Consider the following 27,449-nt stretch of genomic DNA (forward strand, 5'->3'; position numbering starts at 1 on the left):
TCAGAAAAAAAAATGCATTTTGTGTTTAATGAGAGCACACTGGTGTGTATTTAGTCTATACTGGCCTTCCATGCAGGGATTCAGTGTCTATAAAGTACAATTACTCAGGAAAATTATCAGCAAATCATTAGTCAATGCTTTTTCAGGTAGAAACACTTTTTTAGCATGGCTATGCTAAAGTACTGTATCTGTAAATTTATACCCAAAATGCACAGAATTTTTCCAAGACTTACAGAAAATGTAACCACAAGAGAATTCAGATTACCTGAAAATTCATTTCCTAAAGTATTTGAGCACTATATAATTTATCAAGAACAAGCCCTGTGATACTCAGTTCACAGACTACTCCTGTCTCGAGCCTCCTCCAAAATAAAATGTGTGTCGAAAGTAGCACACACAAGAAACTAAGGTCCCTCTGAACATGGAAAAGGTAGGGACTTTGGTGGAACATCTAACATGGCTTCACTGTGCCTGGGAGGAAGGAGAAAAGCAGTCAGATCTCACACTGAAAGCGATTCTTTGTACCATGACACATTGACATCAACACAACACCCACCCTGAAGACTTTTGCCAGCACAGCCTTGATCAGGGTTGTACTGCAGAAGCTGAACCAACCAGGTATTTGTTATGCAGATATGAAAGCTAGATTTAAAAATAAATTAATTAAAAATTAAAAAAAAATAATCTTACCAACTGCTTCTTTCAAAACTTGAATTTAGTTCTCTGGCCCTCAAGAGGCTCTGTTTTGCTAATTTATGTTTTTACTTCCCATCACTGGTGTTCAGGCAAATGGAGGGTAAGTTCTTACAAAAGCAGAAGGGTGATGGTGGGAGGATTAGAGAAAAATGGAAGATTTTCTCTCAAACAAGCAGTTTCACATTAAACTTGCTTGTGACTGTTGAAATAAGATGATTCTAAATGCTTTTATGATTAAGGTGGTGGGTCATTAAAAATACATGTATCTCAAGTTTAGATGGGATAATTGGATGGATAGGGTGATAAATTTATACTGCACAAAGCTAAAGCTGCAGAAAAAAGCTGGAGCCTGATTCTGGTTGCCAGCATGAGGGAGCATAAGTGAAAGCATCATGTTTAATTGATATGGTCAATTCTTATGGCAAAGAGGAAAATCCAGAGAGCTCTCAGCAACAGCAGTGCTTGACAGGCCATGAGAGAGGGGTGATCTTAATTTGGCAAGCAGAAGCAATGTCCAAAATTCACTTATCTGAGCTCTAAAGAAAACTATTCAAAGAGGACACAAGTATGTGTATAATGGATGAAAATAAGTTTTATTTTGACAAGGTGTCTTATTTCACTGCAAACAGTTAATGGGAATGGATCATGTCCTGATGTGAACTTGCACATGCAAAATTCTAGTTAAGATATGTATATGCATTAAATTTGTCTAAAAATCTCTTCATCTGCAGATGCAGGAAGAGAATTCAATGGCTGCTGCACCTTATTCCTTTAGGACCAATGCAGGGATTGGCTTTTTTCACTTCTGCTATGCCTTATGGCTTTGAAAATTAGCTGCTATCCAGCTGACACAGTATAAAATTATTTAGTCATGTCTGCAGAGCACTGAGTGTACTTCAAGCAGAGTGAAAAACAAAACCTCAAGCTAATACACTTATAGACTAAATTTGTTTGTATTTGATCTATATGCAATGCAATTGTTCCTATTTTATAAGCATTCTGCTCCTGAATTTTGTTAGGTTACATGGTAAAAGAGTATTTTCACACCCAAAAAGGAGCACAGAGAAAAGGGAGAACCCAATTAATGCTGTGCCTCAGCTGTTTCCAGGACATCCCAGGAGTCAAGAGCCAAAGGTTCAGCACCACAAACCCAGGGGCAGAAAAGCAAGTGGGACCCTGAATTAAGATGTCCTGGTCTGTCCTGAGGATGTCCCTGGAAAGCCTCAGTCCCAGGAAAACCTCAGCCCCAGTGTCTGCGAGTAAAACCCATCATGAGACAATGCTTGGACAGAAGGGAATTGCTGCCTCAGGGTAGGGGACACAGCAGCAAAGCATTTGGGTATTGCAGATGGCTTACTATGGGATATTTAACTGGGAACCAAAGGTGGGGAAAGGGAGAGATTTAGGTGGTTTGGGGATAAGTAAGCGTGGGAAAATAGAGGCAGCCTAAGGGGATAAAAAGGCTTGGTAAATGGCTAGCTGGTGCCAGAGGGGTTTCTCTTAACATCTTACCAAACACCAACTCTTCTGTGGGTGAGGGCTCTTCCTTCTGTGTGTGTACATGGGTGGGTATGGGGCTGTGACTGCAGTAGCTAGGGTCAGACTATGGGTTGTAAGGCCCCTAAGTAATTATTTATTATTCTTACGTTAAATGCATTTCTATAACTCACTGTATAATACATTAATTCATCAGTTTTGTATTGATTTTGCTTCATGCCTTTACTATTAAAGGTATATTTACTGGATACCAATAGGGCTAACCTCAAGCTTTGACCAACCAGTTAATAAGTTTGTAGTTTATTCTAATTTAAACAAACAAATTTGAAATTCTGTAACTCCATTCTCTGTAGTAAACATAAATCTATCTTGACTTAGTATCAGAAATATACTTAGTTTCCTGTTTATTTTGAAGTAAGTGCTGGTATGATTAATTTCATGTCCTGAAAGTACTCTTAGAATCAGTATTCACTTTTGACAATGATTTTTTTCAGGAAAAAAGCAAAACATGTATCAGAAAAGATCTTGGTGGAAAGGGCCTGGTGGCATTGCTGTAGTTCAAATCATGTTATTGGCCAACATAGGAGAAACACCAAGAACAGGAAAAAACCCTGCAGCAGCTAATAAAAGTGAAATTATTTTAGAAGGACTTCAAAGTAGATGATGCAAATAAAATTGGGTTTCTAGGGGAGAAAAGGTTTTGATGTCATTAAAGGAAAAGCAAATGCAGTCTGGAAAATATCTCAAAAGATATGCTCAAAAGAGATGAGCTGCACTAGCCCATGAAGCAGCCTCAAAAAAGTAGTTCAGAGAAACCCTCTCTCTTGAAATATTTGATGTGCAGCTGAACAAAGCACTAGAAATTAAAGACTGGAAAAATTAACCTGGGAATAGTTACATAGTTCAAAAGATCTTCTTCCTTTTTCATTAATACTGATTTTTTTTTTAAATTAGACAAACATATTTATGGTCCTTTTTCTTTCTTTTGCTCTGAATACATCCAGAAGTAGCAATAACAGAAGATGAAGGAAGAGGAGAGAAGTTGTTTTCCTGCTATAGTTATATCCCCCAAGAGGGGAATGAATTCACAGAAATTGATCTATAAGCAAAGTATTGCCCATTAGGTGGTGGTAACATTTCATGGGTTGTTTCTTCTATGGATTAAAAGAAAAATACCCAAGTCTTTCTATTATAGACAGTCAGTTCTCTGAACAGCTTCTTTGAACTGGTTTCTTCAGGACTCTTGCATCGTCAGTATTTGAGCTTCTGCCTTTTTATGCCTCTTTTTTGACACTAATTGTCAGAAATATTTAATTTCCTTTGTATGGATTTATCATTGAACACCACAACACATCAAATGGGAGCTCTGAGGTAGTTTTGAAGCAATCAGTGCATGTATGAGATAATTGCAATGACTACAGAAGAGATCCCAAGTTTGGCTCTTTTGAGAAGGCAGGGAATATTTCCCCACTTCTGTTTTTCTTGAGTTTTGCTGTTTGCCTGCTATAAAAGCCAATTTTTCAAAGGACTGAGGAGATGATTGGTAGGATGGTGCCTCACAAAGGATAAGAACTGGTTTTATTCTATCTTTACACCTATCATTTTGGGGTCTGGCCAGGTCTATGATACCGTAGAACAATCCCAGACCTTATCTGCCTTTATTCTGAGTTGATGTTGAAGGAGCTGGAGTTAATTATCAAGAAATGAGCAGAGATAGGAAGATGATCAGATGCAGGATGTAGTGGAAAAGATGGGTAAAAGATAATTATAAACATGTGCACGTTGGATGGCTGCTCATCAGTGGTGACAACCAAAGAGGCTCAAAGGGAAAGTGTTGGCTCTGCAAGTGAGCACTGCAGATGACATTGTAAAAGTGAGACTGATGGGGAAATCCATGTCATAACATCTCAGATTAAAGGCATAAAACACACTCAGTAAAAATAAGAAAGCATAATTTCTTTCCTTCTGCTAGACAGGGGAGCCCTCTCCTGTTTTATGACCTTTCATAAAGGTTTGTCTCCTGGTTTCCAGCTACCAAAGCCAACAAATAGAACTGCTGCCTTCTTCTTGACACTCATTAATAGAGTATCAGTTACTTTTCTCAGACAGAGAAGATAATTCCACAATTCATGTTCAGAAACATGAATTTTTTACTTTAATCCATTTTCATATTCCCATAAATAATTTAAATACTTGCTAAATTTTCTCACATTTTAAAATTACTGTATTTATTTTATTTAATAAATTATTAATACTCTACAGATAAACAAAGAACTTTGAAGCTAATGTGGATCTGGGTGTAATACAGAAAGCAGAAATGGAGTAAATCAAAGATAATTGCATAAGTCTTTCTCCACAATTATGATGTGTCTATTTCAAGTAGAACACATACAAAGTATAAGAAAAAATGTACTTAAAACATTTATAGCTGAAAGAATTCAATAAGATTTTTGTTCTTAAAAAACTTCCTGGGGTAAAACTGGGTACATCAGTAAAGCCTCCCATACTTTGTAGAAGAGTTGAGAGTCCCAGTTCTTTAGTATGTGTAAAACACAGGAAGATACACAGAGAGTAGCAATTTTAAAAGCTCAAAATACAAGGTGGTATGAAGGTTTCAATTGCTATTTATTTCACTGATTGAAATTACTCTTCTGAAAAATTTAAGGCCAGAATTAATATTCTTTTCATCTGTGGGAAATTATTCCCTCTATGTGTGAGAATATATGTTACATTTATGAATTGGTACATTTATAACGACCTATTTCTAGCTTGATGGATTTTCACTCATTTTCACTAATGAATAACCTGTATTCAATGCAATTACACTGAAAACTACTGTTGTTTTTAATTTCAATTATCACTTCTACTTTTTGTGCTATCATGAAAGGGACAACTCTTAGTTTAACCTCCCACCTCTTGAAACTTAATGAACTCCTGGGTGGTTTTGGTTGGTTGGTTTGGTTTCTCATCTTAGTTTTCTCAGGGGTGGGCTATAAAAAAAAAAAGCTTTCACAGCACCTTTTCTTCACTGAAGCAGTTCTTGGTTTAAGTCTTTAAATATAACTTCTGTAGAATCATAGAGAAAGATGCTGTAATCAAATAGTAATTAATGATGAAATATATTAACCAAAGGTATATCTCAGACCAGACTTATACGATGACTTCAAGACCACCAAAATTTCTTCCTAAAACAGCTACTGCTTTCAATTATTGCAGAACTGAGCCTTATAGATCAGAATATAAAATAACATACTGTAGTCTTGTATACTTGAGCAGACTTGTGAGTATATTCTAGAAATGGAGGTGAAAAAATACCTTCTGTATTCTTTGTAGAACTTTATGGGATGAAAGGAACACGGAGTAAACAAAAGGGAGCTGGGGTTTATGAAATGGACTGGTTATCTCAGCCTTCTTTGTCTGCTTTAAAGCTTTCCTGTGAATTTACCAACGGTTGCAAGTGGAAAGCATAAGGCACTTTTGGAGAACCTAGAACACAGAGACTGTCCATAAATGGAGCACACTAATTATAAGGTCTAAAGGGACATCATTCCTTTGGATCTTTCCTCTCTGAAATAAAGTACAGTAGAATTACTTCAAAGCTAAAGGCTCAAAGGGGTAAAAACTTGGGCTGTTGCATCATCATTTCTGTCACCAAAGCTATAGACTCCATTTATATCTCAGTGGCAAGGGTGTACATGGATGGGAACATCATGGAAGGCAGTGGATTTGATAGCAACAGTCTCCACTGACATCCATAGGTGAAATGCTTGTAAAAATTCTGATCAAGCCTCATCTTGTCAGGTTAAACACAAACCTTTCTTCTATTTAGCCACCTCTAGAACAGTAATGCTTTCCACCAGCCCAGCAAAGAGGTAGGAGATTTTAAGCCTTCCACTGGATGATACTCAAATAAACAAAACCTTCTCCCCACCCCCTACTTGCTGTGGCAGATGCAGAGGAAAACAAGCAGAGATAAAGGAACTGGCTCAGCCCCAGCATGTGTCGCTTCACACAGTAAATAACAATCAACACTTTGGCTGCTTCCACCAGGCAGTGGGAGAGGTGCCAGGAGCCCTTTTAATCAGCACCATTCTTTGTTCAGCAATGCCCACTAACGAGGGTAATTTTTAGCTTCCTATTATTAGCACAGGCAGTAAAACAACAGCAAGCAACACGACTAAAGATCTGAACTTAAAAGCTGACACCAAACAGGAGGGCACTGTTCAGCAAAGAAGATGCTGCGTGACTTGATTTATTGGTGATCGACACTACTGGAAATGCAGTGGGTTTTTTGGAAGTCAGATACAGTGTGATTATTTGATCAAGCCTGAGGGATGAGATGAGCCTCAAATCTGGAGGATTATACTACTTAAACATAGGAAAAAAAAAAGATCCCTGTGCATAAGTCTCTAGCCTGCTCATGTACTGCTCATGGCTAAGAGAGTTAATAGAAATAGGAGGCATTTCACTCCGAGGATCCTCATTAGGTCTTCACTGGGAAAGGGAGAAGAAAAATTTCTACAGTGCCATGGGATTTCCTCAAAGCTGCTGCTCCTAGGAACTCTGATTTCAGAAGTCAAGGGCCTGAGAAAGGCATCTTGTTTGCAGAGCAAACTCTGTTGAACAGCTAAGAGCTCTGAAGAGGCCTGGCCTGCTCCCAACAGAATAGAGAGATTACCTTCATGAGGATGCGTGCTCTGTGATGGGCTTGTCAGTGTAGGAGGAAAAAAAGTTATTCTGAAGAAACCAGAAAAAGGATCAGACTTTTCTAGCACAGAGCAACAGGAACAGGTTTATCTACTGATAAAATACCATAGTCATTAGGCTATATTTTGGTAGTGCTTCATTGGACAATCTTTCTCTGGGACTGACTAGAAAAGTTTGGAGCCACTAAATTACAGTTGTCTGTCAGACTGCAAGAATGTACAGTTCTTCAGTGACAGACACCTAATATGATGAAGCACAAAACAGATGAATGAACCTGTAATTGCCATATTTCTACCTGGAGGCCATTCTTATAGTGAAAAAAGACATGAAGAGGGTAAAAAAACCCTCATGACATTTGGGCATGTTCATGAAGATTTGCAGCTTAATTTAGAGAGGCAGAATTTTTACCCTGGTAGAATGACATTATAAAATCAGGCCCTAAATGTTATAAGTCTCTAGAATCAATGAATCTATAGGGGCAGTTAAGAAATGATAAACTTTCCACTACTCTCTGGTGTCAAGTTGAACCTTATTTTGCATCTGCTTTCATATTAAAGCTCTTTTGGCTTATGTTGCATTACTCTTTCGTCTTGCTCTAGAAGGAGGTAGCAAATATTTCCTGCTTTAAAACTTCAGTAGTAATGAATTACCCATTGTACTCTGATTTTTACTGGGGACTCATTGTTCAGTACATGGACAAACACTGACAAAGACTTTATTCCCCGAAAACTTAGGAGAATGGTGGAAAAAAGAATGTGAGATGAACTGGGCTGTCCAGCAGGACATGACAGATAATTATTGGACTGAATTTCCTGCTGCTTCCTGGGCACCTAGATCAAGTACTTAGTGCTGACATTTCTAATCACAAGCACAATTGTGTGCCTGTTGCTCTGATACCTATAACTACTGGTAGATGTGGTGCCAGAGACAAATATATCCAGTTCCTGAAGGCTGACTTGTAAAAATTGCTCTTGATGCTTCGTTTTGTGATGCCACAGTGAAGCTGGGCACAATGTTAGAGATGCAGAAATGGAAGAAGTAAATAATTGTTAGAAATACTGTCCCATATCAGAGGGTTTTTTTTCAGGCATGAGGTTAGTTATTTCTACTCGATGGTTACAGAGCTTGGTGATGGAGGGGTAAATGGTCTCATTCAAACATACTGCCACAGAACACACATTTCCCTCTTCACACTGAGGAATTCAGTGTTCGTTTTTCTCTCCTGTAAGGTTTAACTTTGCTATCTCCAGCTCCTGGGAAAGTTCAGTTTCCCACAGCCAGCAACTCCCCTACTGGTGCTCCCCACTTTGTTCCCAAGGTGCGTTTGATCAAAGGCTGAGAAGCAATCCCTCAGATAGCCAGGGACACTCTAAAAGGTTTTGGCTGTCAGACTAGAGACATTAAATTAGGCAGTTATCAATGTGGAGCCTGTGCAGGCAGTGAAGCACTGTTATAATGCTCTCTTGCAACCCAGAAGGCTTTTTAGTGTGATATTATGGCTTTTCAAGGTGTGTGGCAGCTAATAAGCCAGCCAGAGATCCACAGGGCTGGAGTCTTTAGACTTCTAGTTTCATGCTGTGTTTTTTGAATCGTGCTGTCTTCTGAGTTATTGACTTATTTTTTCTGCTATACTCACTGTATCTAAGGTCCTCTAAGTACATTTCATAATGGAATTGATTGAGTTGAACAAAATCCCTTACTTGAAAACCAGTAAAAGATTCATTCACGCAATTGGAGCGAAGAGGAACTACAGAAATGTTCAGCTGAAATAAAGCACTGGGCTCTGTTAGACACTGGGTTTTAGACCTTCACTCAAAGGTAAATGCAAACTGGCCCAAGACTGATCAAAAACTTCCATGACACTGAAATACTTGACCTGGATGCTTCGTCACTTGTGGTTTGCTATTTTATTTGTAGATTTGCCGATGTTAATTTTTAGCACAGATGGAAATCTAGAGACAGTTCTAATAAGAAACTAATTTTGTTCAAATTAATGGGAGGATTTTTTATATATTCACTGCTTTATGACACAACCTACACATTGCTGATTTTCTTTAAATGTATCAGGAATTTAAACAAGAAAAATATTCTAAAGATCTAAAAGTAGTTTGAATGTCCTGGGATTCAGAACAGATTCCCAAGTCCAGAACAAGTGAGATTTTGCCTATAAAGATTTAAAGTAATCAAGACCCAAATGGTCAAACTGCACCATCCATTAAGTATCATCAGAAGATATATTTGTTCTTCTTCCTCTCATCTTGCAGGCTTATGATGCCTCTTTGAAAACTTGTGACTTCACTTTGTGATCCTGAATTGCAGTGTAACAGAGAGACAACTCATTATGGGTTTTAATATGGAACTGCACTGTTTTGTATAAAAATTCGTTGAAAGTAAGAAAACTTCCTTTTCTAGGAAAAAATCCAAGTGGAGGATTCTGTTTTCTCAGCTGATGAATTGGCTTACTAAACCATTTTATGCTAAGCTGTGTGCTGTAATGTGCCATGTTTATAGCAGTCTCTGTAATATCCATCTCCCCTCACTAAGAAAAGGAGGCAGATGGGAGGAAGCAGAATAAGAGATGTCTACTCACTGAATTTTTAACTAACAACATGATCAGTGGTGCATTGCACCAAATTTTACTTAACTAAGGTTACTGATTAATCAGAAACCATAATGCAACCATTCCACATAACTCGAGTACCAACCTTTGTAATGCTTAGACCAGATGCAGCAAAAATAACTGCAAGGAGCTGTAGCCAAAGAAGATATTTTGCTGCTCATATTCAAGTAGATAAAAATGCATGTTCCTTGGAAATCACATATGCAAAGGAAAGCTCTGTGGTAGAAAACCAGTACATGAGTTACACAGAGCACCTGGCTGGCAGAAGCTACAAATGGTGCCCTGAGTGGCAGGGAGGTGTGAGGGCTGGCACACCTTGGCACCACCCTGCTGGGTGCACACCCAGGGCACAAAAAAGGTGATGCCAGTTTCAAAAAGGAGAGACACACAAGTGCACAGCGCAATAGATTTCCACCAAAATACAATATTGACTTTTTTGGAATAAAGGCAAACTTAGAGGTGTTTGCACTATCACTGATATTTGATACTTAAAATCACACTCTTTTTACTTTTTTACTCTTTGATACTCTTTTTAAGTGCTGTTTAATTAGTGAGTTGGTATCTACATTTTTCAGAGATAATACAGAAGTAAGCAATCACTCCTGTGAAGATAGTCCTTGGTATTCTAGATGACAGCTTTTCCCTTGGAAATACTTGAAGTATCTCCATGAAGAGCAGTAAGCCATGAGATGAATACAAGTTCAGGGACTGAGTTCATTAATAACTTTCAAAAAGAAGATTTCTTGCTAGAAACTGAGACTAATAGAAAGGAGTATATCCACTGAACACGTTAAGGTCTGTGACAACTGACAACTACACACTAGCTCTGTCAAACTTACCTCCACATTATTTTTACTCCTGAATTTGAGAGGTTTTAAGCCTTATTGACTAACTCCTGAAGGGAGGATATAATGAATGTGAGCATTACTTGTGGCTCAGTTTGTTGAAAGGTTTTCACATAGCCCTGCCTGAAATACGGAAAAGTTCCCTCTAAGCTCCTAGGAAATGAATCCCAAGGCTTTAGAAACATAACAAAATTCTGGCATGGCAAGAATTATATATTTTTTTTATATTTTTTTTTTCTTCAGTCATCTAACTTTGAGAAAACAATTGGTCTGAAGCACAACTGGTAAACAATAACCCTGTTTGGAAAAATGGAAGTTTGAGCATTACATATGTGCATTACATATGCCTTCAGAAACTCTCTCTACATAGAAAAGGATGGTTTCCAGAAAGCATGAAGGTGTCTGGGAGGGATGTAAATTCGGTTAAATATTTGTATCTGGTGTTTTATATTAGCCAGACTAAGTGGCTTCCTTGCCTGTGTGAAAGCTGCCTTAATTGCAGATTGAAAGCTCTGTCTCTGAATAAACTGTCTGTAATGAGGCAGTGCTAAACTTTTCTACAGCATACCACAGAGTCAAGTATAGATAATTTGAGAGAGCTTTTACAATGTATTATGAGCAATTATCACACGAGGTCTACAACTGGCATTTGAAGATTAGCATCAAAACTTCGAATTTGACTTCCCCATCAGCTAATGCTAATGCTGACATTAGTTCTGTGTCTCAGCCACACCAAATTCTTGTTTAATGTCAAAGTGCCAACATTACCTAGACACAGACATATCAAACATCAACCGGAATTTCTATGGTCTTTATGAATATTCTATTTATTTCTAGAGACTTGTTACAGCTAAGGATGTGAAAACTGACACTGTGTCTTGAGAAACGGAAGGGATCAGGCTGTTGAGCACAATACAGAATCAGCAATTAGTTTCAAATTAGCTAATCCTGTATATTTAATTACTTATCTATTCTGAACCTCAGCAGTTCAGATTACAGACTACAAAGTGATGGAACTGTTCACTGCAAAAGGGCTCTGGAAATCATCCAGTCCAATATATAAAAAATATCCCATGACTATTCTTACAGTTGGGTTTGTAGATAAACCTTAGATGGTTAAACCCACATGACATGAACAGTATGTTTTTATTTGCTAGAAATTTGGAAATATAGTTAATTAGATAAAAGAAGCACTTTCTCCTCTTCTATTTTTTCTGTAAGAGACTAAAAGAAGAACAAACAAAAAGACAATAATAGCTGCATTTTACCACACCAACATTTAATGTTCTAGACAATCATTAAATGATCTTTATAACCTATAAAATGAGCTTTCATTAAACTTTCTGTGAGACTCATCAGTACAACATACAGCAATACAATGCTTCCATCAAACCATAATTGAAATGGAAAAATCTTTGAATAAATTAGCATATTTTGAGTAGGCACAAATATATTTTTACATGGATAGGTAGTGTGATGGGGGAACCTATCTATGAACTGCAATATTATCAGAGTTATTACCTTACTGTCATTGTTTGCCTCATTTTCTAACAGCAAGAGGGAAGAAAGGTTATCAGAAATTTTGTTTTCCCAATAAATTCAACAAGTCCAGAGCTGCCTATTTAAAGTTAGAGTATGTATCCAGGGACATTTTTATGCATGCATGACTTCAGTTTATATTTGCTCTGATACACACAGCTAGGTAGGATCAACGTTCATGAAAAATCCTTTCGTTTTTCCAGGAAAGTCTAGTAGCTTCTTAATACAAAGTTCAACTGATTTTTTAATGAGAATAATAATTTAATGTTTATTTAATTTAAGTTTATTATAATTTATTATATATATATAAATTTATAATTATAAATTAAGTTAATAATTTAAGTTTAGCACAGGAGCATCCTTTATACAGCAAAAGCATTATCTAAGTATTTCTACAACAGAAATGTACCATAGGCCAGGAACATTTCTGAAGCTGTGAGACACCTATCAATTGACAAAAGAGAAAGCCAGACCACATGTTGAGTGCATGCTTGATAGTCTGTGCAATTTATTATGAAGTACCACTTGTACCAGGCCTGCCACAGAGCCACTGGTTTGAAAGGTTAATGACGGCAGTAATCACAGTTTCAGTTTACAAGAAATGGGGTGACAGGAAGAGAAATACAAAATGGAGAGGTCCCACGGTAATGGCAACTGAGCAACAATTCATCAACAAGAGTGCAGAAACATTGTAAAACCAGAATGCTCCCCTTTTAAAGCTGGGGAGGGCCTAGGACTTCCAGTAAGCCCATCTTTTAAGGATACAGAAGCTTTAAAATGGCTAAATTACCAAATACAGGCATAAATTCTCTGTGCTTTTCCTTATGACCACTGTGAGGCGATCTGAAGGTGTTTAACCCACATCCTCGTCTTTTCTTTAATGTATTTTCCCTTGTACTTTAAATATTGACCTTAACTACCACTAAACCCAGACATTGTCAGGACATTAATCTTTGGGCCTTCCCTGCAGTTTTACTCCAGGTTTCCTAGAGCATGAGCTACACTACAGCATGATCTGAGACTTATGAAATCTTTTAGGTGTGTGCCTATCCCCAGAGCTGCTTAGACACTGTGCTCCTTCTGCCTGTGTCCACACAAATCAAATTGATGAAAATATCTTGGAACTATTTACTTTTTTGTTGTCGTATAAGTAAAACCCAAATAATAAAGCAAACTTTGTAATTACCAGCACTACAGACACACAGGAGTATTCGGTGCTTTCTCATCTGAAGTTAGTCAGAACTATGCCAAAGTAATTTAAAGTAAAAATAAATAACTGGATGCAAGCTGTGAGCAATTCTGGTCATCCCTATCTCAGGACATCCTCTAATGAGGGAGGATGGATTCAGGGAAATCAGCAGGCTGGAGTGAGATCAGTACAGACAAAAACTTTCCAGCTAGGAAAAGGGACTAAGTAGGAAATGCATCAGAAATGCTGTGTAAATCAGCAAATACCTTGAAGAAGTAATGTTAATGGTTACTCATTTTTCTCATAGCAGAAATACTATAGATACCATTAAATTAAAAGGCAGCAGGTTTTACATAGAAATGAATTCTTTTTCACAGAATGCATGATTAAAGTGTGGAGCTAATTTCCCACAGGGTGCTGTGAATGACAAAATACCCTGATAGGTTCAGTAAGTAATTATTTCAGTTTATGTAAAAAAAATGGGTTACAAATACGAAAATAAAAAGATGCAGTTGTAACTCCCAGCACTGAAAGTATTTCATTAGCAGAGTACCAGGTGATACCACAGTATGGTAGAGGAGTTATCACTCTCAATTTCTTTTGCTCTTAGGCTCTTTCCCTTATCTGGCAACCCTTGAGAACAGGATACTGAGGTATCAGGAGCCCTCAGGTTCTTTTCTGCAAATCTGCTTTCCAGATGAGTGGCTCCCAGTACAAGCACAGACCATGGGAGGCACAGACCATGGGAGGCACTTAAATGCCATCCTCTTTCAGTTCCCACCAAAGCCACTCAAACTGTACTTGGTAAAAGCTAGAGAGGTGATGGGAAAGATAAACTAATCCCCAAAGGCAAGCTGCTCATAGATCATTTTGCAGTAGAAATGGATAAATATGAGAAACAAAACAAGCCCCAACTCAACTGACAGTTTTGAAATCCTTCATCTCTGAAATCTGATGCTTGGGGTAAAGACTGCTGCTTCAAACTGATTTACTTTTATAAGAGTTATCAGCCTTAGGCATGCTTTACAGAATTTTTTTGAGTAATTGATAATTTTTCAATTATATTAAACACAAAAAATCCTGAAGTTCATGCTCATTACCTCTCAATAGTCAAAGTTATTTATACACACATGTCTTGAATTATCATGGACAGATAAGGAAATGAAACACCTGAATAAAGATGTATTAGCATTTACACTCCTTTGATGTAAGTAGAACTTATATGTTAGAACCCAAAAGCATATGAAGAGCTGGAATTCCTCTTTTCGAAAAATGGCAAATTGGTGATCAATTAAAATACTCCCTTATAACCTATTCCCTTTTTCCATTCCTAATTACATGTAGAGAATTATTAAGGTCCTTCGTTTCTGAGACTCTAAAAATAATTATTCTTAGAGAAACAGACAGAAGGCTGATTTTATCCACTATACTCTGTCTCTTTTTGTCTTAGATAATTAGGGATGTTTTGTAGTGCCCAGGGAATACTGTCATTAGCAGGGGAATGTTCTCTGATACCCTGAGGAAATGAAAAGCTTTTAAGAGCAATCACTGTTAATCACCAACATGCCAGCATTACCTTCTGGAACTGAGGATGATATATAGACAGGACACATTAAGTGTCTTTTCCTTGCTATGTAAGTTTTTATAAGAAAATGTAGTTTTAAAACTTCCTTTTGCATGGTTTTCAATAGATATACATGATATCTAAGCATTCTGCAAGATGTATGTTTCTTGTACAAGCTACTGAAAATATTCTCTTTGATTTTATAGCTGAGCATTGAGCTTTTATGACTATTATACTTCCATACACAATATCATTTCAGTAGTAAAGAGCAAGAAGGAGACCTTTTTGTAAGGGTGAAAGACAAGCTAAATCAAATGTTATAACCCAATTAAATTTAACTTCAGCTCAGCAGGAGACACCTGTACAGTTGTAGTGCTCACAACTGAATATGTAGATTAATATTACACACTGATGATTTACAAGCACTTGCAATTATTCTTTGGTTTTAATATGAAATATTTTCTATCCCATGTTAATTGCATGTAGTATCATTCTAAAAAAATCACATGAAATACAGTAGAGCAAAACAGAGAGAAGAAGGCTACTTTTTCTAAGGAAGAAGCTTTTAAAATATGTATAGTATCAATAAACTCCAGGGCAGCTCTTATATTTGATATAGACCCAGATTTTAATAGTACTTTCTAAAATAATTTTGTTTCTTATTACTCTGCTGTACTAACCATGGATTCCTCAGATGCCAGCAGCAATCCCAGCACAAGACATTGGAAAAGGAGGCAGACTGCACCCTAGGACTGTACTGGGGTATCCCTGACACCTGAAAATACTGGGCCTGCCAGTAGAGAGCATATATCACCAAAAAAATCTCAACTAATGACTACTGGTAAAGGAATCTATAAACTTTGTAGACTTGTAGAACTAGGAAGGACTGAAGAAGTCATCTACTGCTCTTCAACTGACTAAAAACTCCTCTAGTGTAATTTCAGCCAGTTAATCTTTTGATATCTACTGTGAACACAAAAACCAAAATCATCCTCTCACTGACCAAATTCTAGGATGCCATTCTTGCATCTTCAGACAAAAAACACAACAGACTTTTCAATCTGTCTTTAACGAAATCCTACTATACTTAGGTATAATTATTCTCTTTACCTTCTAATTCTTCTGCATCTTTGGTCATTAAATAGCCCAGTTTTTGCAGAGTTTTGTTTCCTCACCTGACCAGCCACTCAGTATGTGGCTATGCAATCTCAGGAGCCTCACTGTTAGCCATGCTTATATTGCAGTGGCCTAGCTTGTAAATGGATTCAAAAAGGAAGGACTTACATTCTTGAAACCTCTATATAAGATCTGAAGTTCCTTCTTTGTGAATTTACTCTGTGCTTCCAGCAGCTCAAGAGCTTCAGGTCTATGTCGTACTGTGGCCATTTCCATTTCATCTTCTACAGTGTCTGCAGAATACAGGAGACAGAAAAGGAAGGCTCAACAAGAAATACAAGGATGTGGAAAGCAGCTTTAAAGGCAAATGACATGTTAATTTTCAGCTCATCAGATGTCTATCTGCTTCTTAGGCTGCAGGGAACAGCAATGATGAACCAGCAGTCTGGATGTTAACATCACACAAGTAACAATAAACCTGAAAGCCAACATTCTGCAAGGGCATGCAACATTCTGTAGGGTTTTTTTCTGTTTCTATGACCCTCTGACCAGAAAAAACAATTTTGTAAAACCTTAGTGACTCCAGAATAATGGAAATTTTCCCTTGGCTAGGTAATGGATTTGAGTTCACCATATCAACCTGGGATTTCCAGTGTTCGCTTTTTATCATGAAATTGTACTTTGGAAAGTGTGTGAGGTTGATGCTGCACATTCAGCAGCAGACCTTACTATGAATGTGGTATAAAAAAAACCCTTCAGAGCAAGATCATTATTCACAGGGTGCAGCCTAGGTGGTGTACTTGATGATTTTAGTGACCTCATCATTACATGAATAAGAATGTGGATATACACATCCAGGGATTACAGCTGAGTGCAGCCCTGAAAAAATGAGAGATAACAATGCATTTCCTCCAGGTAGAGTTTTAAATGTGAATGTTCAATAAAATAGATCAAGAAACTAGATATAGCATCATACCTGATCAAATGTAAGAATGTATGCATCCATTTTTAAGTACTCCCAGCTTTAAACATAGTTTGTCTCCCAGACTAATTTAATGAAATCATTGCCCTATTCTGGTTTCAGAGTTGTAGCAACCATAGAAATATAATATAAGCAAACACACCTAATAGTAATTTCCACAGTGCTGAAAGTATATAGTTAATTTCATCAGAGTGTGGAATTGCTTTCTTAAATAGCTTTATTTAGTTCTAGTTTCATAAAAGCACAACATTAGGATAACTCCACTAAAAAAAGTGTTATTCTTTTATCTTCATGTGCTTTTGTTATGTTAGAATGAAGTAATAGTTTCTAGCATCAGAAAATATCATTCAGCTAAATAAAAAATGAGCAACCTTTAAATAGATATAAACATAATATATAAACTGTTGGACTAAATCCTCACAGAATTGTAGGGCTTTGTTTTTTCTCTTGTCAGAGATGTTGCAGTTAGCACTCAGGAAGGTGATCTCAGTGCCAACCATAGTATTACCTCAGAATGTCCAGTGTGTATTGGTTGATGGACAAAATATAATGTTTCTTTTTCACTTTTTTATATAAATTACATCCTATGACTCATAGACTGCTACCAGCTTTGTGAAAACTTCCAATCTAAATGCTAATAAACCCCACCTCTTTACATTGACCTGATGATCTTTGGTAATAGTTTTCAAGGGCCATTATTTGAACTTTCAAGATTATAAGAAAATTTCAGCTCTTTTCTTTTAAAAAAGACGTGCTGAGGTACAAAGAGAAAGCCTTGAGTATTTTGCCTATAGAGATGAAATAGAAATAAAGTAGTATCAGAGTCAAGTCTTCCCAATCTATGAGGGTATTACAAAGTTAAAAATCCCATTTTAATTCTGCATAAGAACATCCAGGGTTTGGTTTGTGGGTTCGTTTGTTTCCTCTTTGCCTCAGTTTCTAAAGCCTTTAAATCATTTTTTCACAGATTAATCTTTATATTCTTTATAAAGTCACTAAGGTTTCTATAACAATGCCATACAGACAATTTTTTTACATGCAAGTCTACACAAGGTGTTTATAGTAAATTGGCAAAAAAATCAACTTGAGGATAAATACTGTTAAGAAGTCACTTGTGTTTTACATTCCAAGAGTTATATGGGGATGAAATGGGCTGCTGTTTAAACAGAAGGGGACTTAATTAGAAATGAGGTCTGTAAGTATCCATTTGTAAAACATTTGGCTACCAAGAGAGCCATCTAGAAGTTTTTCTAGAACCTAAATGACTACACATAAAAAATGTGAGGCTAGAGATAAAGGCTGGTACTGAATGCAATGTATGGCATATATTCAGGAATAAAATTGGTGTTTTGTTTTAAAGAATGACAATGAGAATGCAGAAGACTGCAGTGAGGTGAGGATGTCTTTCCCTTAATGGAAAGGTTCAGTGTAACACTTTTCACACTCTGTTTCTGCAGTAGCTTCTAGATATAAATGATCAAAAAACAAGTCTTTATAAGGTGCCAACTATGCTGCTTAAATTATGTAGTTTTCATGAGCCACTTGCAGGGTTTTATTTTTTTTCTTCAACAGCTATCAGGCTAGAACTTGAAAATATGCAGTGAAAATATGTTAAATACATCTCTTTCTAAACATATAATTTACCTAGCAATGATTTGGCATTAATGGAAAAAAAAAAAAAAAAAAAAAAAGTTATTCCAGTTATCTAGACTTCTCTAGTTTCTTCAGCCTAAGAAAGTTGAGAAGTTGGGTTTTTTTCCCTCATAAATGCAAACCTGTCAACTGAAAAGTAGGAGCAAGTTCATGTTCACTCATTACTATATTAAACAAAATGTTATTGTGCATTTTGTTAATGAATAGCTTTCTTCTAGCTAAACTGTAAAGACAGTTTTTAATATATATGTCACAGGAGCTATTCTTTGAACCTTTCATTAAAGAACAAACTGGCAAAAGCAATACAAAAAGCAGACAAACTCTTCAAATACTGGCAGCTGATGCAGCAGGTCCTAGGTCAGGGCTCATTTAATATCTGTAAAAATTGTGCACAAATATTTGCAATTTGGGCATAAGCCCCAAATTATAGCTCCCCTATCTATTTAATAACTTCATGCATGCACACGTTCTTTTCTGAAACCATTCTTAAGCCTGGTTCTATCTCTAGCACATGAATTTAGGCTAAGGAAGGACAGAGTAAAGTTTAGCCTTAGTAAGTCTAAAATATACAAGAAAAAGCATTCTTTGACATCTTGTTCAATCAGTGTGCTGAAATTTTCTCTCTTCAGGTAACCTTTGTCTGCATGAATTGATAGAAGTGAGGTACAAGAGTTAAATTCATGCTATGTATATTTCAACAAATTACTTGTTTTAAAAACCTTCCCCTTAAAATTTCTAAGGAAGTCACATTATCTGGTTGTTATTGCAGGTAGGGCTGGATTCACTTCTACTTCAATATTGCTTCTTTAAAGCTAGCAGGAATCAAATAGCACTTTATGGAGAAATAGGATAAAAAACGTGTCTGCAATGATATTCTTATTTTATATAATATTTTAATATAATATTCTTACGAAACATAGCACTTCATTATTAACAAGAATACACAGAAAAATTCTGAATACATCTGATTTTACTACTTGGTTATCACATACTAAATATTTAGTGCAAATTTTAAACATATCTTCTGGTTTATAAAACCCTTCCAGCAAGAAAACAAAAATTTTCAAGGTCAGGGTCATGGAGAATGACTCAAAATATCATTGTGTTACCTGTGCAGACAAAAATAGATGTGATGCTCTTCAAACAAATAGATCAAACATTCTATTCCGTTTCCCCTGTCTGCTCCTTTATGGGAAGTGTTGAAGGTCAGACTGGATGAGGCTGTGAGCAGCCCAGTGTAGTGAAACATGGCCCAGCCCAGAGCAAGGGGCTTGGACTGGGTGAGTTTAAAGAACTCTTCCAACCCAAACCATTCTGTGCTTCTATGATTCTTTTTCTGATATTACTCAGGTTCTGCAGCTGAAAGTAGCTTCTACATAATGAATTACTATCAGGTGGCACAACAGTAATTGAACTTTTTAAACTATCCTGTTTTCCAGCCACCATGAAAAAAGTCACTGTGCATCCACATCATTTCTCCTTCTCATCTTTGAGATCTCAAGTACTTAGAAGGGAAAGCAAGTACCCCAGACTCCTCTATAGAGAAGCATATGAAAGTAGTGGGATAGGAAAAATAAATCCTATATCTGCAGCACTGAATTCTACACACTTAATTGGGGCCTGTGTTCATGGTCAAGTTGCCTTGGGTTGTCCCACATTCAATGGACACAAGGAACTGCTCTTGGAGGAATTTTTTAGCTCATATTGATAGATATGCTTTATTAAAAGAGTAAACAGGAAGGACAGGGACCATGAAGCTTTAATTTTAGATGCTCAGCTTATTGCCTAGAATTATCCAAATTAATATAGACTGAATTGGGTCCATGGGGATATTTTAACAGTTATAGCAGCCAACTTATATAGGAAGACATTAGCATTATTACTATAATTAATCTCTTATTACTATAATTAATCTAGGTCTACATACATATGTATGTATGCATCTACATATGGATCTCTCCCTCTTCCTCTTTCACATTAGCTTCCCTCATAGGTTTTCAAGACACTAAAGGTGGTGACACTGTGCCTTTCCTTTATCTCCACATTCACATACCTTTTTTTTTTTCCAATTTCATTACTGTTTTTCTCTCAGACACAAACTTTAGGTCCTGTTCCCTGAACTGTTTCATGATGTATAGTCAAAACCTGAAGGTCCAACACTTTCCTCCCAAAAAAGCATTGCAGATACTACCTCATGTATTGGACAGCAAACACACACAGACACAAAGCTATCACTTTTCAAGTACATTGAGAGCAGGTATTTAATTTAACTACTGAATGGTTTCTCATCTATCTTACAGAGTACAAGTGCCAACCCAGCAGCTCCCAATGGGGCAGCCACTGGCACTGTTACTTTGCCATCCTGCTCCGCACAGACAAATCTCTTCCCAGCCCACAAATCACAAAATCTGTTCATCACTTGATTTTTCAAACCTCAAAAGAACATACAATAATTTCAGCAGAGATCTTGTTTCTCAAATGAGCCATTAGGGAAAGTATAACTTTGGATTCATGCAAGCCTAATAGATAAATAAATAAATAAATAAATAAAATTCAAATGAAAAAAAAAATAAAACTTGCTTTGAGTAACAGGAGATGTCGTTTTGGCAGCCGAGCAGGGCAAGAGCTTCATAAGTCGCTCTTTAATGCTGCGTTTGGTACTGTTCTGAGCGTAGAGGAAACCTAAAAAATATATTATCAGGACTGTTAACATAGGCTTGAGAACAATTTCTGTACATGCTGCAGCAGAATCCTGATGGGAAAAGGCCAAAGAGATGGAAGCCATCCTGAACTGCAAAGGATAACTAGAATATCTGAACAGGACAACAAAATTGCTTTGTCATCTTTCCAATAAAGGGGATTTTCTTTTGTACGTATGTGTCTATTGTAAAGCCATCATAACACACCTAAGTTTTTATAACTGCCTTTAAAACATTTATCAGAAATATGACTATGAATTTAAAACACCAGAGTATTGTAAACATTTTAACACTAGGACATTTTAAAGACTTGACTCTATTTGATTTTGAAGTTATATATATAGAAAACAAAACCAAACCCAAATAAAGCCTCAGATATATTTTTTGTTGTCCTTTCTGGCAGTCTTCTAGTTCCATAGCTGGGATTTTCCTTATAATTCATACAGTAATTGTGATAAACAACCTGGTACTTTTGCCTTTTCTGAAAATTAAATTATCAACCATGATGTTTAGCCAGTCTCCCTTTCCTTTAATATTTGGAATTCTGCATACATCCATAAATATTTTTTATATTTTCATCTTTAAATACTGATATGGCTGAATAGGTAGTGCTCATGTGCCCTGAAACAGGTGAACAGCATCACCCTTATTTACCGTGAAGGAAACTGTCAGAGTAACTGGCAGAGCAGCTGTGAGGTCTAATTAACCATTTTATAGAGAATGAGTGATGCCAGCAATATCCTGGAGGGATATTTTCTGCAAATGGCAGATTTAACATCCATAAAACAGTTATGCAACTCCAGGATAATCCTGGGTTATCCCCTCTGCTGCACTTGTGCTGAATTCTGGAGTAAGTGACAGACTCACCAAAGCAGGTGGAACACCACGTGGAGTTTGTAGGCAATCTGAAGAAAGTGTGTACTTGTATTTGGGAGCAGAAGGAGAAGGTGAAAAGGTTTTAAGGGCAATAAATTTTTTAAATGGAAGAGAAAATATTTCTCTGTTTGTGTATGAGTAAAACGTTGAAGGAAATGAAATTAAAGAAATGGGGGAAATGAGGAAAGACCAAACACTGCCTTTAAAAAAAGTCAGTCAACTATTACCAGACAAATTCTGCTTCTGTGAGAACTGCAGGTCTGGTGAATGGATGAAACAAGCCAGTTTCAGCACAAGGTCAGAGGAAGCTAAATGATCATTGCTGCAAATGTCAAAATATTTTAATTACAAATAATAAGAATGAATACACTTATTACATGTAACACTTAACCAGCAGCTAAACTCAGAAACACTGTAAATGCATAAAATAAAAGACAAGCTGTGAGCTGATAGGTATCTCAAACTTCATATTTTTAGTTAGAGCACAAAAACTGAACCTTTGAACAGATCCTTAAGTGTCCTCATCTGGCAGTGTCTGCAACATCTCATTACACCTGTACTGTAGATACCTGAACACAAAGCACATTTGTTTATCTTAAACATTATTTTCTTTATTAGGAATTCTTCTAGGATAGACATCATCTAAGAAAAAGGTACTACTGGCTTGTTAATCTGAGTTTAGGTTTGCAAAGGTTTACTGTCCATGTATTACATAATTACATAGGCCCACAAGCTATGGAATTACTGAGGAGGTATTCAGTGCTTGGCACGACCTAAAGGGATGTATGAGTTCCAAAGGGTTGGAAGCTCAAAGCCCTGAAAGTAAGCAAACACCTTACTGCTCCTTTTATGCTCACATAAAAGCTATGAAATTCAGTGCAAATTCTATGGGCTTTGCATGGCATGATCAAGGTCAAAACTAAAATGAAATGTATAAGAGAAAGTAATAGATGAACAAAGTAGGAGGAAAATATAATTTTTGCATTCACATCTGATTTAAAGTGCTGACACTACAGTCAGGGCAGAGGTGCAAGAATTGATTTATTCTCTCACCATAAGAGTAAGCAACACAGCAGCTTTACACTCCCAGTTTCTTCTGCAGCTCTTGCAGTCTGCTCTCATGCCCTCCTCATCAGTACTACAGCTTTCAATGTAATTTTTTATGAGCAAAGGACTACACAATACAGCAAAAACATGTTGCACACTGAGCCTATGCTGAGCCAGTGTTTAACACAGACGGACACATTAAAAGGATGAATTAGGAAGAATTGTAATAATTTCTGTGAATTCTGTAGCTATTTTCTCAGTTTGAGACAGACTGAGGAAAAAGCTATGGCTGTTAAGAAGCTAATTAATCTAATCTGGATTAAAAATTATTTACTATATAGTAAACTATTCCTGTATCACAAGTCTTCAAAATGGATGTTCATGAAAAAATAAAGAGCCATGAAGCAGCAGCACATTGATAATGATGGACTGGTGTTCCTTTTATAAGATTATACAATAGATTAATAGTAATTCATAGCCTATAAAGAGATAGTCAGAAGCATCTGAATTCTCCAAGCACTTTCTGATTATTTTCTTAATAAGTGGTTGACTTGAGATTTCATAGCTCTTATCCCTAACCCAATCAGCCCAACAGCTCCTCTGGGCTAAGTGTGAAGGTTCTTCAAATTCAGGTTAGTTATCTGGTGCTGCTTGCTGTTGGGCCTGATAATTTGTTCCTCTGCAATGGAAATTAATCTGTGAGACACACTTTCCCCCAGAATTCACTGTGGGAGTGTCCTAGAACTCATCTCTGTCCGACATCACCTGCAGCTGTGGGCGATCATCCCAAGAGGTGCTCATGGTTCAGAAACCACTCTGTAACTGGAGCACTGCTCTGGGATGCTCCTGTCTGGATACTGCTGCACTGATATATGTGCTGCATATAGATATTGAGCACACCAGACACCCTTTAGGAGTGACTGCTATTTAGTATGTTTTACATCTGGAGTTGCAACTGATAAATGCAGCAATGACTTAAACGTCTGGTTTACAGACAATTAAACTGGAGAAGTGCAACACTACAATTTTATTAAGAAAAGTTTAATGTGGACAGTCCCATGCCACTGTTTTCTGAATTGCTGCTTTTAATAACCACATGAAAAGCATCCAGATCAGTATGTGTGTGATTTGGTCACTGCACTGTCACAATGTTGACTCGCTGACATGGATCTCACACTGCTGCTTACAAAAAAATACACAAAGAATCACAATTTTTCCCCATTAAAAAAAAAGTTTAAAAAGTAAAAAATAAGGAACAAATAAAAAATTATTACCTATAAATTATAAATGATTTGTAAATGACCATATATTCCTAATCTGTACCTCAAATATCACATATTTTAAATATTTACTTTTTTTTAGAAGTATTTTCCTGATTCAGAGAGACAGCACATATGACATATTGCCCTATTGTCACAGAAAGAAGTGAGACTACCCCAGGAAGAACTATCATGGCAAGAGATTTTTGCAGGAATTTTCAGAGGCAAAATCTCTCTCTTTCGAAGGGTGACTGTTTTCTTTGCAAATACTTTGCAGTCAGCATGAAACCATGGGTAGGCACACCACTTTTTAGCCCATAAACCAGATGGTCTATCTTACATTTCCACTAACACACAAGATGTACAATGCTGTGGCTGCCCTTGCCCTAAAAGTCTATGCCACTTTTCCTGCCAGCATCACATAAATTCCTCTGTTCAAAGAAGTGTTCAAAGCCTTGCCCCCTGCCTCATCTCTGCCTTTTTGTAATGGAATTTGGGTGACAAATGTCAACATAGAAGGCACAGTCATCTAGAGTACTTAAAAGTGCTTTTGGGACAGGTAATCATTCTATTTAATCAGAAATTTAAAAAACTAGAAACAATTATCCCTACAGATTCTTCCCTCACTCAGTGAAAGAGAAAATTCATGTAGAAAACTACCTTTTTCCCTGTTCTTTATCCCTCCATGTTTGTTGTTTGGGGGTTGTTTTTTTTTTTTTTTTTTTTACTTCTTTTTTTTAATCTCTCAGTCTCCCTCCTTTATTTGGCAAGAACATCAGGTGGTCTTCAACTGCTTAAATCTTACTCTACCTTTCCTCAGGAGGATGTGACCAATCCACTGGTCACATCCAATGCTTTGGCTGTACAATCTCAGTAGTGCTGGATTTTGTTCAGCTACAGGACTTTATGTCTTCCCAGGAGAATGGGGAAAATGCCTATACTGCATTAGTTCTAAATGTGATCTTTCTGGAAAAGGGTTTGTATAAGACCTGAAAGCAAATCTGCACAGGTCATTTTCCTAAATCTAAAATTTTGGTAGTAAGTGACAAAGAATCTGAAAGTTAAAAAAAGAAATATATGAAGTGTTTTCTTGGCATAATGGTTTAAGCTCGGTTTCAGCCGTATGATCTAATTTCTCCCAGGGATTTAAGGGCTGGCAGTCCCAGCAAACTCTTAATGGTTCAGCACAGATGGGGAGGCAAAGGAGGTAAAATGAAGTGCAGATTTCGTATTCATAGTTTAGGACTAGTGGAAGAGAGCCAAATCCTTCTGTGTAGTGAGGCTGGGAATGAAACAAAATTACGTACAACATAAATATTTATAAATCTCAGTTCTCTGGAAACACCTGCCAAGGAGCTCTGTGGGCTGTCACTAGGCTACTCAACAGATCACAACCATTTTTTGCCAAGCCAGAAAAACATTCTTGCCAATCTCATTTATCTGTGCATATATAATTTTAGTGATTCTTCCTTTACTGCTCCCAACTTACTGTTTTTCATTGCAAAATATAGGTCTCTATCATCTTCAAGGACAACTGAAACCCTAGAAACCACATCAGATCTTTTACGAGGAAAAGCCAGGAAGTTATTGAGCTGAAGAAATGGATGGCAGCATTTCAGGGACTACCTTGAACATGAATTCAAGAGTCATATTGCTCTCCTTCACTTTAAATTCCCTTGCACATATTGATTTAAATCAGCCTCCCAATGGTAGCCACAATTCTCTACCAATAAATTAGAGGTCACTCAGGAAGTCTGGAGACTATTTCCACAACCTGGATTGAAAATTAAGAACAGAGAATAAGTGATCTTGCCCAAACCAGTAACTACAGTTTGGCATTTGTGGGATGGTCAAAGGGAAAGGAATAAAAGAAGAGAGAAACGAGCTAGAATCCCAGAAGAAAAGAAATAGAGTAGAAGTGTCAAGTATAAAAAATATAAAGCAGAGAAACTGTCCTTACAGTCTTCATTACATTTCTTGCATACAACTTTATGACTCAGACCATGCCTTCCCATGATATACGTACAGCTTTTCAACTGTAAAAAACTGCCTATGCTATGAACAATTTCTATGCAAATGTTTACTGCAAACACTATCTTAAAATGTTTTAAACTTCTCAAGGAGTGTGAACACTAAAAATTGCAGAGTTTTTTCATTTCAAAGCTTAGAATTGTACTAGTTTTTTAATATCACTTTGTTCACTCAGTATCACTTCAAATGCTTCCACACACACTCCCAAAGCATGTGTGGTTAAATTATGACAGGAAATATATTTACACCAGATCACTTGCTTCCTTTGGAAAAAATCTCAATAAAATGGACCACGTGAGCATATGAGACAATGACCAATGTTTGGTTGCAACTATGAACTATGCAGCTTCCTTCATTTTTTCCATTTTTATTGTTTATATGAGGAGCACAGAAGTTTTTAGCTAATGAATACAGATGATCACACCAAACAGCAACAAGAAATTTAGCTATCCTTTGTGGATCTAGGAAGGAGAGAGATTAAGAGGAAAAGGTTTTTAAGTTAGAGGAGAAACCAGTTCAAATGAAAACAATATTTGAAGAAGAGTGTAGTAGATGATTAGGAGAAATAATTAAAAAAAAAAATCCACCAGTACAATAGTTATATCAGGCTCTTTTACTGCCTTGAGCAAGAAAATAGTTGTATGCTATTCTTAATGAAATTCCTAACTTAGTATTGCTCAAAGAGATTTTAGAATTGAGATAAAAATGCTGAAATACAGAACTTACCAACTAACATCTTTTGTATGTAATTTTCAGGCAGACTTAAACCCCAATGTGTAAGTAGAAAAGAGATAAAAGAACTATTTTTTTATTTTTCACTGGGCATTGGTTCAAATACAGCTTTAGCAGAATGGCAGCTTCTGTCAAATGAATTAGTAATAAATATGAACTCTGGCCCAGTGAAAATCTTTATATAGATTAAGAGTGCTTTATTTCATGTTCTGGAAGGCCCCTCACTTTAGGGGCTCAGTGCTGACAGCTGAAGAGGGACCACAGGTCACAGTCCATGTGTCTGGTACTGGATGCTGGGGGATCAGTATCTGTGTATAACCCTCAACCAGTATGTTTGTACTTTGTAAAGAAAAGTCTTTTCATGCTCATTAGGAGAGTTAAAGACCAGAAAGATACT

General features: G+C 36.8%; 1 protein-coding gene across 5 annotated transcripts in view; it reads right to left on the reverse strand.

Annotated features, from left to right (window-relative positions):
• KCNIP4 (potassium voltage-gated channel interacting protein 4) overlaps window positions 1–27,449 on the reverse strand; it is a 380,377-nt gene that overhangs the window by 21,572 nt on the left and 331,356 nt on the right. For 4 of the 5 annotated variants that reach the window (XM_030450068.1, XM_030450067.1, XM_030450066.1 and 1 more), the window contains exon 2: window positions 15,942–16,066. In XM_030450068.1, the coding sequence (XP_030305928.1) occupies window positions 15,942–16,066 (125 nt within the window). Of the gene's footprint in view, window positions 1–15,941; window positions 16,067–20,988; window positions 21,091–27,449 lie in introns of all 5 variants that reach the window. The other variant, XM_030450064.1, reaches the window with a different exon arrangement.

This window comes from Calypte anna, chromosome 4A, assembly GCF_003957555.1.
Source record: "Calypte anna isolate BGI_N300 chromosome 4A, bCalAnn1_v1.p, whole genome shotgun sequence".
Lineage (NCBI taxonomy): Eukaryota > Metazoa > Chordata > Aves > Apodiformes > Trochilidae > Calypte > Calypte anna.